This window comes from Patella vulgata, chromosome 7, assembly GCF_932274485.2.
Source record: "Patella vulgata chromosome 7, xgPatVulg1.2, whole genome shotgun sequence".
In the NCBI taxonomy this organism is placed as follows: domain Eukaryota; kingdom Metazoa; phylum Mollusca; class Gastropoda; family Patellidae; genus Patella; species Patella vulgata.
Genome location: NC_065885.2, coordinates 23,576,555 through 23,590,946, shown reverse-complemented (window position 1 = coordinate 23,590,946; position 14,392 = coordinate 23,576,555). Strand labels below are relative to the sequence as shown.

The window sequence follows — 14,392 nt, the reverse complement described above, 5'->3', positions numbered from 1 at the left end:
CATTATACAAATAATATTTCTAATAAACCTGAATCCATTCAAACTTTACATAAAGCTTTCATCCAATCGAACATGTATTTATTATGTTTTTTGTTAATTTTGTTTGCCAAGTTTAAAAACTTAAACCCCATTATATCCAAACGAGACTGTAAATATGAATATGATTTATGTGTAGCCTAGTTTTAACCCTGGGTTGATAGATTCCATAATAAACACTGTGACTTGTTTTTTTTTCCTGACAGACTAACGAGTTTTATATTGCAAACCAATTTACAAAACAAGTTATAACTTTAAAAAGTTAGAATAAGTTTTTAAATTAAAATACGAGCAGGCTGCTACGAGGATGTAATCCCCATCCCTCAATTTCCAGGTGCATAAGTAATTAATGAATGTGTTTCCATCAAATTAAGATTGGAAAACTGCCTGACCAGATTCCTCAAATCGAAATCCCACCACCAATAATATTGTTAAAGAGACATCACCAAGAAAATATATACATGTATAATACTGATCTATATCATATGTACAATAATGATAAACTCACCCAACTATCAAACATCCAACTACATGTACTTAAAGATGCCTTATGTAAAATTTAGATAAAGAGCTGGAGGTTCTTGCTATAATAGTTCAAAAATAGATATTGAAAATTTCATTCAAATTACTTCATTCTGAGCGAAGTTAAGGTGTTGGAAGATGTAGCCTAGATTGATTATTATTATTATAGCAACAGTAAAGGACAAACAAACTAAGTTTTGATTATCAGTTTTATCGTTAAATTTTTAAATCTCATGCGTGTTCAATTCCATTTAAATGTCTGTCATCCAAGGATCTATAGAGTTTATTATAGGCTTGTCATTTGAAATAATGTCTAAATAATAATTTATATAAGATTTGAAATCAGAAAAAAGGACCCTCAATAGGCAGATTTAGCTCTTACATAACGCATCTTTAAATGTAATGTATTTTAGTGCTCATCTTACAACTCCTTACAAACCACTATATCTAATTTGGAATTTTTTTAATACCATCAGCAAGGTAACATAATATATCACAATGACGAAATAATAAACGACATATTATTATTATTATACTTTATTTTCACCATGATAAACATACATTCATACAGTTTGTAAGTCTAACTCCTTTATTTGTTCAGTTATTCTATTTATAGTAACAGAAAGCATAAAGGTAGCACTATACTATACCTTATCTGAACATCATACATAAAGAATCGTATAATTGATTTAGACTACACTTTTCTTTCTTTTTTCACTTTTATTTCTTGTATATTTACACTACAGTGAGGTCTAACAATATTTTTTTTTTTAAAAAAAAATTGTTTTCAATTGAATTGAACCCTCATTCCACCAATGAAAAGATACTTTTGCTTTGGCAATAATTGTTTAAGCCAATCACACTGGCTCAAACCAGACTTCGATGAGTACAGGTATCAAAGAATAGAGCAAGAATTGAACCAAGTCAGAATGAAATAAACATCTAATTTTAATTAGATTGCTTTAAAGCAAGGACAGGAAAGTTGTTATTTACCAACTTCGCACTGTATTGTTTTTACACCACCAAGTTAATAAAAACTTATCTCTTGTACTGACTTTAGAAGTACCTTTCTCTCATTCACAATCACTTTATCAGTACTTACTAGTAGGCTATAAAAGAAACCCTATTGCATTGTGCATATATCAATAAACAAGTTTATAAAGAAAATGAGCATGCATGAAAACATTTCATTGGGTTATAATTATTACATAAATTACATGTATGATGAGAAATGGCAGTTTAATGAAATATGGAGATCAATGGATATGGAGTTCAATGTGTTTGAGTTAAGAAGAAAAACACACCGTTTTGAGGTACCAGACCTAGACAAAAGAGTTGAGATGAAATAATATCCCTGTTCTACAAACCCTAATTTGGATTTCATGAATGAATCATTCCCAATATGTCAATACCCCGCTCGCCCCCAACCAACCTGTTACTTTAAAAGGCCCAAACAAAACCACTATATTTGTACATGTAGGTTTATGTATCATTGTTATAATTGGACAATATACTAAAAATGTAGTTTTTCCATTAGTTTATAATTTACATCTGTCCAATTCTATATTAAATCAAATAAAATAAAAAATTTTTTTCTAAACCCAATTCAATATTTTCTGGCATTTCATTATTAAAACCAGTTCATTCATGCATTGATCCTGAATAACACAATTGCATAAAACTAGGACAATTTTATCAATTACATATCATGCAATATTCAGTAAATAACATTAATAAAATCAAGTTTGTTATTCTGTTACTTGTGGAAACGATATGCCCTAAAAAAAAAATCCAGAACATAATGTCACAGTATATAATGCCCACAGGGAAATCAGTTTTTACTAACCCTAACCCAATGAAAAATTTGACATTTTGTTTGTGGGCATTATGTAGCGTGACATTATGTCTGGAATATGCCCAAAACACTAAAACAAATACACAAACTACAAAGTTTTATCTATGAATTAGATGTAAGTAAATGCTACAGATGGAATTGGAGTTAGCATTTTTAGCAAGAGGTAGGAGTAGGACTTTTGAGTAGAGGGGGTTTGCATTAGACTTTATAATTGGGTGTCAATTATGATTCACCCTTCACTTCGAAAAGCAAACGGTGAATCAAGAAAATATGTACCAAACTACATAAAACACCAGTTTCTATAATCATCTAAAGTTTTATGCATAAATTACCACTGTCACAAACAGTCCACAATTCATTACAAGTGTACATGTATTGGTTCATATGAACATACAACCAGCAGATAAACTGTGAAAAGTAACACGCCACCTATTAATTTATAACTGAACCTAAACAGTTTTGCCAGGCAACAAAAATACGCCCACCAGCAGCTAGGATGTTACAGGATGATACTCGGTCAAGGAAGCAATACATATATCTGCATCTAAAAAAACCTTTGAGGCGGAATATCAATACTTTCCCTTTTGATGACTAGGCAAACAAATCAAGCAAGCTTGAAAATCTCAGCACAAATTGATGGGTGACTGAATTTCAGTATTTTTATTCTGATGGCCATCCAAACAAACTCTGCAAGTTTTAAAAAAAAAAGTCTGACCCATATGGCTTTGTGATTGAAGCAATAGTGTTCCTTCTTTACGATGGCTGAAAACAAACCCTGCAAGTTACAGAAAAATATCTAGAAAAAAAATCTGACCTGAACAAATGGACGGATAGACTGAAGTCTCTGAAGTACATAGGTGACAACAATAAACCATCATATAAAATGCTGGAATATAAAAACCATTTTAACAATGGACAGCTCTTATACCCTGGCGCTGACAAATTTTGTAGAATGATAATATAACATTGGTTTTATCTGGTGGTCTAAGTGCTTACCGGTAATTTCATTTTTTTTTTAAAAATCATACAAATTAAAATTATTTGATCATTTTTAAAGAAACTGAATAATCAATTACTTGACCGTGTAGACATACTATAAAAACTATTTCTTAATACATTTCATATGAAATCCAAATAAAAAAAAATCAATTACATGTACCTACATAAAGAGAGTAAAAATTTGAATAAAAATCTTAAGTTGATTCCATAGAGTTCAAAATCGATTCATAAATTGATTACTATTTTAAGATGCGTTCAGAGGAATAAGACAAAATTTTATGCCAAGTTTGATGATTTAAAACAAGTGGTGTGATCCACAAGCATATATTATATATATGTATAAAGCATGAAACCTATAACATAAAAAAAAAATATTGAAACTTAATAAAATTGTCATTCCACCATGCAATAAATTTACACATCAACAATATCATACATGCAATGTCAGATAACCACAATCCCTCATAATGTAACAAAACTACCTCAGTTGCATACACATTTAAAGTCTTGCCAAAATTACCAAGATGGCGCCATTTAATGCTTATTACAATAAAAGTATACACATCACTTGAAAATTGACACACATATAGGATTTAAAAGTTCACAAATTTCCACAGTATCTCTCTCACATAATACTTTGTACATGTGTTCAAGATTTTTGGCTTTTCTCGGAATCTTCGGTTCTTGTATCTCCGTATATTAAGGAACATGACACCATATTTTTACACATTTTATACATGTAGATATATGTATTTTCAACAATATAATGATACTGCCATATTTATAGAAATGTATATCATTATGTCTATGACATGCTTTGTCTTTGTCACATGATAAAAACGACACTTAATCAGTTGTTGACACTAGTGTCAGAGGTGACGTCATCATGATCATTGTCATTGCCCGCAGACGAATTAGTGTCACTTGTATCAGAGCTGGGATCATTACCCTGTTCTGGGGATGTATTCGTCTTAGGTTTATAGTCTGTTATTAAAACTGTCACATCATTTACTGTAACCTCCATTTTCTCACCGCTACTTCGATCTATGTTTTTTAATCTCGAACGTCTGAAAGTAAAAATAAATATCTTTCAAGTTACCGGTCCCATAAAAGAACTTTTGGTTTTATTTTAAATTACTAACTACATGTATATTGATTGTGTAAGATTTCTTTATATAAAACGATACGGTTTAACTAGACATTTGCTAAGATTCATTGCATCAATTAAGATGTTTCCACTGAAATATCACTGAAAACAAATAATCTTGATAAAGAAGACACACCATAAATCATATGAGCCCCTAAAGAGTCACAATTTTAAGCCCCCTTTCCACCAACTGCAATAACTTCAAGCTACAGTTCTCGTTCATCAAACATGGCAACTATGACCAGCATATTCCTGAAGCTATGGCTCGAGAAATCCCTCTCTGGCCATTGCTGGATTAGCTTCTGATACTGGAGCTTTTGAGGGAATGTGTCTATTCTTCCCGTTCAATCAAATCTATCCCAAGTACAGCAACATGACAGCAGCCCTTCGTTTAATCTGGGGTCTTCCCTAAAAGTTTGGACAGTGATTTAAGCTATTAAAAACGGTGAAAGTATTGTTCGTCTCCAAACATTATTGTTTACATTTGATCCGTTTTGATACCCTCGTTTGTCATTCAATAAGTTTTTCTGCAATATTGTGCTATGAACTGGTTAATTGGGCGTAATAAAATTGCGAGTCATGACATAACTTTACATGTATGTACACATATTTGGTCCAATTTGGAGCTCTGTTTAAAGCGTAATGATATTGTTATGCAGTTAGCTATTGGTTGTTAATCGGACTATTGACCAGTCATAATTTGGAACAGAATTTTGCTCCATTACAGCAGTGTTAAGTGGGATTAACTCTAATCAAACGAAACACTGCAAGGAGTATGAATGACCAGTCAGTCTTAGATAGTAATTAATGTGTCATGTCAATCAGGATTCATACAGTGCAGATTGAGACAAGATCTTCGAAACCTGTCTTCGACATGCCATACGCCAACCCCAAATCAAAGATGGAACCTGTGATCCCAACTAAACTACCAGAAATACATATAGGGTAATAGATTTATATTCAGAAGCACATCTGTGGAGATGTGAAAATGGCAATAATCATTCTCAGTTACCTTTACATGGAAAAAAGCAGCAGCTCAAAAAGACAACCCAAAATCATCAAATAGAAGACACCAGATATTCTTTGATGCCAGAAGTTAAAAGAAAGATGTTCCTTACTAAATAAAGATCATATTTCAACTCAGATAAATTCTCTGACTGTAGGTCCTATTGAACAAGGGGTGTGAGTGAGAGTCCCAAACTGACAGCAGGAATCTTTCTGATAAAAATATTCAAGTACAAACATTAATGTCTACAGCCACAACTCAAACCGTTGATAATGGGTATGTTCAAACGAAATAAGGACAGAAACAACACCACAACATGATATGCTAATAGATCAAATTTCACAAAAAAAGAAGAAATTTGTATGGTGAATTTGAGTATTTATTGGGTGGATAAATAACAGCAAATACATGTAAGTATATCAGAAATTGTTATCGGACATCGGCTCCTTCGTCTCAAGGCATTAAACACTGTGTATAAATTTAAAGTCAATCAGATAATAAATTTGGTCTGTAGGGTATCCACAAGATATTTCAAAGTGATCAAGGGCCATATATCTAAAATGTATCAAGAGCCTCCACATGACATGGAATTAAGTAATTTTACACACTAACCAAAACTGATCCTTTGAATGCAAGACAATTGGTTACTAAGTATGAACCAACTTGTAACTAGGATGTTAGTTTTCTATTTACTTCCATAGTATGCGGAAGTCAGTTTGCTAATCAATTTCAGTTACGTTTATGACGGACAAGGTTGAACACAAAATCAGTTATATCTTAACTACTGTTACTTCTGGACACCCATGATATCTTAAAATATCTTAAAAACGTGACAAAAATCTCACCTAATAAGATATCATCAATTTGATTACATTGATAACATTCTTCAGATACATACATGTCACGAACACGTAAAATCAAACACAAGTAACTAAAAACTACAAGATAAATTAAGCAAATAGCTTACTCACGCAATTCCAAATCAAAACATGTGACTAATGACAAAATTATCAGTATCTATATAAATATAGCTGATTTACATCTTTATCTGATAATAAAGGCCTTGGTGACAATAATGACAGTTACAAGAGCATATGGTTATATTTACAAACAAACTTGACAGATAAAACCACCCACCTACCTACATGTATAAGTCTAACTACCAATCAATGTACTTTACAGCACATAGGATCTACCTTATTTTACTTTTAGGATATCGGGTATTGACATAATTGCTAACTATAGATCTATAAATATTTGTTAATATTAATCAGTCATTACCGGGGCCACCAGCACAGGCATGTCACTAGACAAATACTGTTTCATGTTAAATCACAAAATATATTGGGTCTCAGATCTTGATATTCATTTCACCATAGTTCAAAATGATTTTTGACAAGTGGTTACAGGTATCTTGGGTTCCAGACTAACTAGTCAATTGTCTGAGTGAATCTAAATTGTTCAGATAGTCTGTTATATAAACTGATTCTAACACTGAAACAGTCGTTATATAAACAAATTCTAACATGTATCATCTTAAAGATATATTCTCGGGTACAAACTGGGTGATTTGATAACATATTCAAACGAATTAATTTATCATAATTTTGCTTCAAAAATGCATCTCAAAACATTGCAGTTGTCGGGGAATACCCTGGCTATAAAAAATTCTTCAAAAGAGGTCATGTTTGTGTCACATGACTTACCTCTCTCAGTACCTAGCAATGCAAGCAAAGTCGGAGGAGAATCCATTGCATACACAAGACGATGTTGTCTTTAATCGCTGACTATTTATTACAAATATTGAAGCCTAATTAAATTTTCGGGTTATCCAATGCCCGCGTCTTTTTCCATGATTTTTATCTCAGAAAGTGTTGTACGTCTAATTCTTCATAAATTTTATCAAAATGTACATCGACGTCACGCGTGCGCTCCATGAGTTTTTTCAGGGAATCCAGTATTTTTCTAGCAAGATTGGATATTTCTACTTTCCATATATACCAAAATTGCCATACTTTTATTGGAAATAACCACCCGATAAATACTTTTCTGGGAACGTGAAATGAAATGAAATGAAATGGGGTTTAACGTCCTACTATTCTGCTCCTAACCTGGGCTAATGAAGACGGGCATACGCCATACAGTGTGCTATGAGGGAAATTTTGCCCGGACAGCGGCACTACGGCCTACTCTTATATCGAATTCCAACTGCCAAGGGATCTTTTACGTGCACGCCAATGTGTACACGGGACCTCGGTTTTTCGTCCCATCCGAACGACTAGACAGCTTTCCTTGTCAGCCCCTCCGTCCTGCATCACTGACAAGGGAGAACCGTAGCTTTAAACAGTCTATTATATAAACAGATTCTAAGATTTTAAAGAATGTAAATACTAATAATAATTTGGTACTAAAAGATCATTTACATTTAAAATAAAGTCTTTTAAGCATGCATGTACCTTTTAATACTATATTCCATGGACTGGATTAAATTGAAATTTCATTTCCAATCGCTTGAGCAATTTCAAAATCTTATGTAATCAATTTTTTTATATCGAAGCTGACACATATTATTAATAATATTAATGTCGCCAAATATTATTTATGTAACTGAATAGTGTGAATATCTTTCAATCAACAAAAGAGATATTTAATTTCTTTGATAGCAAATTTAAGCCGTACCATGCAAAGATTTCTCCTGTCAAAAAAGGTATGATTTGTCACAAAGAGATCAAAAGTGAACAGCTATGTATTGGAAATTATTATGTCTGGGGCAATTCAAACACCTCACTAGCTTGGTCAACAGATTATTGGGTGGTCTTCACAAGTCTCAATCCATGTCTTCCCGCCTTCTTAATAAAGTTCTTATGTACAAAAATATTTTGCTAAACACTTCCCAAAAGGCAGAGCAAAGTTTAAGTTGAAATAAATAAGAAATAGGATTATTGGTTGGGTGGGGTCATTTAGACTTTTATACATAGCTTTAAACAAGTTAATAAAGCCCAGATGAAATGAAAATTCTTTCAAGAGATCTTTTAATATTCTACTTACAAATGTTCCTCTCTTTATTATTAGAGTCAACATTTCTAATAATAGACATAAAAACATTAGTAGTCTAACTAGACCTAATAGAAATTAGGCTAGAGAAGGTTACTATGTGTATGAAAAGAGAGGATATTGAAATACGAATTCAAAGAAACAGAAGCAAAACCATACATTAATAATTTTATGTTTTCATATATCAATGCAATCCAAATCAACACATCACACACAGTGTGCGTCTCTTTACCGCCCTCCTCGCATTCACTCCATGTTACGACTGTCTGCAAATGTTAATAAATGAAATGGGGTTAAACATCCTAATTTTCTGCACCAACCAGGCTCATGAAGACTGGCATACATCATGCAATGTGCCAGAGGAAAATTTTACACAAAATGTATTCTATATGCATGCCACTGAGTACACGACTGGGTGTTGAATATTCGTCCCACCACCAGACTTGGAAATCCAGAGAAACCTTTTTAGAAAAAAACAGAATTGAACCTGAGACGTCCTGGTACCTGTGAGCCAGCGCCATACCCACTCAGCAACTGTGACTCCACAACTGCATCCAGTTGAATATGATAATCCAAATCTTTATATTAAAGATGGTAAAATGAATTGACCATATAATAGGTTATAATAATTAACGAACTTAAAATTATTTATAGAATGTTACATTTGAACATAATGACATCAATAAAAGCTGTCTAGGTAATCCATGGATTAGCCTGAATATTGCAGACAGGTTTCTTCAAATCAGCAAAAAAAATCCCTTTCACAAAAAACACCAGAAACAAAATCCTGTCTATCAGTAATATTGGGAGTTATAATTTTAATACATCTGATAGAAATACCCAATTATCTTAATAGATATTTTAACAAAAACACAACATCGGAAAAAATTCATAAAAAATCATTAAAAAAAAAATCATGTCAAAGGCATTCCAAAATAGTGACGATTGAGCTACAGATGTCTGAAAATAATTAATAAGCTTAAAAAATCTTTTTTATCATTACTGAATTAAATCGGCAAATCAATGTATTAAAGACATCCGTTTTTCAATTTGTTGTAAAAGAGGGAATAGTCAAGATAAAAATGAAAAGAGGAATTATCAAAAAATATATCTATTCATGAATACCATATATTATAAAGACACTGAATACAATGAGCACAAAACCCAACAAGCAAGCGTAACATGAGCTTAATGAAGTGGAAAGGCCCATAACTCTAAATACTTAGACTTGTCTGGATCTTTGTAGTTTTTTTATGAAGCATGAAGTCAGGCTATGCGCTTCATAACTTTATGAAGTCAATACATTTCATCAAAATAAGGCGACGTTTTTCTGTTATATTAAATGATATAAAGATATCAAATCAAAGGTAGTTATTTATCTATTTTATTGAAAAATAAAATGAATAAGTGAATATCATTTTTAGAATTTTCTTGTCAGGATAAAAAGCATCTTTAAATAGTATTAAAATATTTAATCATTTTGATGACTGTTAACAAAGGTGAGCAATGTAGACTAGATACATTTATGTCTCAATTCTGAATAAAACAGGTAAAGATAAACACATTTTTTATTATTTATGATGATTCTTGTCATCTCATTTTACTGATGCCCATATATCTATTACATCAGAGAAACCAAACTAAAAAGATAAATAGCTCTACTTAATACTTAAAATACCACCATATCAGTCTCTGAAGGTTACAATTTTCGTCACTGTTTTTTTGTCTATAATCAGTATACATGTACATCTAATTTGAATACATGCAATTTTTTTTTTCTTGATTTTTTTTCAAAGTATCACACGTTTCAAGGATTTATTTTACCAATTTCATTTGTCTTAAGTCCAATGAAATAATGACATATTTCATAACCACAATAAATTTTTCTAGTGACACATTACTTCAAATTAACCTAGATTGGTCATGGTACCATCCATATGATTATCCATTTCCATTATTCATCATTAAAATAATCAAAGCTACTGCAGATTAATTATAATTACTGGTACTTACAATCTTCGAGATTCCTCAGTTATAAATTTGTTGAATGAAATGTTGACCTCAAGTCCTGTCACATGATTGTTCTAATATAAAACAGTTTAGCCCTGAACTAGAAATTATTTATATCAATCACTTGACAATTTTTTCAAAATAAAAACAGAAACTTGAAGGTTATATGTTACATGTAAATTTAAATAAAGATCTAAAAGTATATTGAGAAATATTGAATCACATCTGACAAATGATCATTTGAATTCTGTGCTATAGCTCAGACGGGTTTTCCACTTGTTAAACATGGGTCAAATCAAATCTAGGTTATATTTTAGAAATTTGAAGATAGTGTAATCCCCCCCTCCACCCCAATATTTGATAACAGGTCATAATAAACTATTAATGAGTACTTCTAGTTAGCAGGGACTACAATGTACATGTATACTATCTTCATAATCATATTTATGTTTTTTCTTTTTCCTCATATTTTGATCCAGTTGTTACTCAAAGTTTTGCCGATCCCTATTTATTTGTATAGAAATTATTAATATTATAAATGCATGCTAATTTAAGATCCATTATGGCCAATGACACTGTCTGAACAAAAAAATACAAATACATTATCCCATCCAGGAATGTCCGATACCATTCGATGTCCTGCTTTCTGAATATCAAACTAACAAAAGGAAATATATTTTATCATCGCCTCACTAAGGAGCCAATCCTGGTTTGCACAAATGACCTTAATATCTGGTGAATCCTCCAGTAATCAATACAGACTGTACCAACAGACTTATTGGCCAATCCAAAAACTATGCGATCCTTTTAAATCAAACCAACACATGTCAGGTATATACCTATATTTAAAATATAAATCATCAGCTGATGTATATTACATGTAGACAAGATTACATATCAAACTACATGGAACATCTGAGACTGCTGACATTTCTAATAACATCAAACTGGAAGTCAGAATTTTAATACCTGTACAAGTATGGTAGTTCAATAGTTTTATGTAAACCAAACAGTATAGTCTTTTTTGAAGAAACTAAAAGAAAAGATTGTTTGTTATACATTGCTTATTGTTCGGACTTTTACAATGAAAAATGTTTTTTATGGTGTTGACGTATTTTTCTTTTTGTGTATTTATTACATGACGATATCTAAGAATCTGGTAACATGTATAAATAGTAGTTTGTCCCATCTTGTGTTTTTTTTAAAATGATAAACTAGATGATATTTCCTTATTCTTCTTCATTCACCTACGTCTTCGGTTTGACTTTTTCTTCACCATCGAACAATTTATACTAACGTTACCATGTACATGTACGTTAATAGTTTTACTCATTTTTTTCTGATCAAGGAGTTCTATGGAAATTGGGATGGTCTTGACCATTGGTCAGTTACCTGTGACAAGTTACATGTATCTACAATCTAATTCATGACCATTTTTATCCTTTAGTCTACAATATTCAATTGATCACCAGGCTAGAACATGCCCATTTTAAGAAGACTTATAAGCTAACATATGACACAACATAATCTTAAGGTACATGTACATGTAGTTTATTTACTGTAATATCCAATCATTGTCCATTATTTTTGTAAAAAAAAAACAACAGCTGTCTTAAAACATTTGATGAAGTAACCTAGTTTGGGGATTTTGAAGAACAGATTTTTGTCTGACTAATCTAGACATTGTGATACTGATATAATTACAGTTTTGAAATAATGAGACTGTTACCATTTTTAAAAAATGACCAACTCATTAAATAGCCATACCAATAAACACAAAAAGGACAAAATTTTAATTCCTGGAGTGAAAACACACATATACAGGAACTTCCTTAAATATTAAACCTTTTAGATGGTCAGACATTGATAAAGTATTGAGCTTCGTTGATGAGTCGCATCATTGAATCATCAGTGAAAACCGCTACCCATTTTCTATTCTTCTTCTGGTTTTTCTTGGAGGCATGCTCTTCAAAAAAGTTTAAGGCTCTTTCAATTCTGCATCAATTTGGTGAACTTGATTTTTGAATGTCATACTCAGAAGAAAGTTATGACGTCATAACTGTGTCAGCTTTCATTAAAGAAAGCTTTTCGAATTCTTTTCTTACAGAGTGATAGCTATAGGTGTATAAGCTGAGAACAATAACTGAAAACGGCTGCTTTGAATGAATAAGGAAATTTGTAAAACTGCATGTTAAAACTATATATTCCCAAATTTCATCCTCAGAACAAAGTTATGACGTCATAACTGTGTCAGCCTTTACTAAAGAAAGCTTTTCGAATTCTGTCTTTACAAAGTGATAGGTGTATATGCAGAGCAGTGATGGGATTTCAAAATTTTTCTTGTCGGACATTTTACATGTCAACAAAATATTCAAATCCTGAACGTAATAAAAAGGTGAACCTCGCTATTTTTCATATTTAATTCCTGTACGGTATTCAAATATATGTCAGTAACATTCCTACAAAATTGTACTTTCAAAATAATAAACAAACCACCTACCTTTTACCATTGACTGTTTTGTGTTTATCTCGACTTGACGTGTGTGTTTTTTCTCGTTTTGTGGCTGGAGGAGCAAATTGTTGTGCGGCTTGTTGGGCAACAAGTTGAGAATTTAACCGAGGCTTTCTGAAATATATATATATATATATAATATCCATCACAAACCATAAAGATTCTATACTGAAAATGTTAAAAACATAATGTGGCATTCCTTTTTCATAAATTAACATGGATATGGTATATACTTTGAAACATAAGAGAAACTGCTTTCAACCAGTTGCAAGTGTGCTTATGTCGATCAAATCAGCAACTGAGAGCAAAACCGAATTCGGAGCGCTCATGTCAACTTGAAACTGATAGCGATTACACTTAACATGCGACGGTTAATTTATTCATCACATGATCAACAAAATGGCAAATACATGTACCTCAGAAGAAGTACAACAAAGGCATGGTCAGTCATGGTACAATTCTATTACTACAACACTGTCGACATTTGAAAGGTGGATGTCTTCATTCACTTCCATGTTGCCTATTTATCAAGTCACATGACACATGTTTCTTATCGCCTGATGTTATTTCCATGAAAATGAGTTGACCCCAGTTGTAACGGCAACTAGTTGCTACTACATGTAGCTAAAGCGAGTTGCAGAAAGTTGCTTTGAGTTGTACATGTAAGAGGCGCTCAGGTCGACCTTTCTCAGTTTCAGTCAGTTGAAGCTACATGCAGTTGCTCCCAGTTGCTCTCAGTTGTAAGGTTGACATTAGCCCCACTTAAGGGTCATAATATGAAATCATCAGTCATCATGGAATTACAATTTCATCAAATTGATTCGAAAATTTGAGAGAAAACGAAATCTGACTGTTCAAGAAAGTAATTTTGATTATGATTTTTCTTTTAAAGATGCACTCAAATATATGTGCTTACATGTAAGCATAAACAACATTTAATGAGTAACTTTGGCCATTATTTGTAAGTGATTTGACAATCGGTAATATATATTTGAGAAATAATAGGGATAGGTATATCATCAATTCAATACATGTATTAGAAAAATCAATTTTCAGACATTATTCGTAACATGCATTTGATGATTCTGAAGACTCTACCGATTCCCAACCTAGATATATATGCATTGATCGTTCATTACCAAGGGACATTGTATTACATGTACATGTATGTACTTTTACTTCATTTTATAATTTTTTCAATTCACCAGTAGAAAAAATCTCCAATGAAAAAAAGAACATGATCTAAAAAAT

The 14,392-nt window shown here is 31.9% G+C and overlaps 1 protein-coding gene across 1 annotated transcript in view; it reads right to left on the bottom strand.

The window, feature by feature from the left end:
- Positions 1-1,079: 1,079 nt before the first annotated feature.
- Positions 1,080-14,392, bottom strand: part of LOC126826689 (YY1-associated factor 2) — a 28,590-nt gene continuing 15,277 nt past the window's right edge. The window contains exons 3-4 of the mRNA XM_050555690.1: positions 13,130-13,255; positions 1,080-4,479 (exon numbers count right to left, since the gene is read on the bottom strand). Of these exons, the coding sequence (XP_050411647.1) occupies positions 4,263-4,479; positions 13,130-13,255 (343 nt within the window). The 3' untranslated portion in view covers positions 1,080-4,262. The remainder of the gene's footprint in view (positions 4,480-13,129; positions 13,256-14,392) is intronic.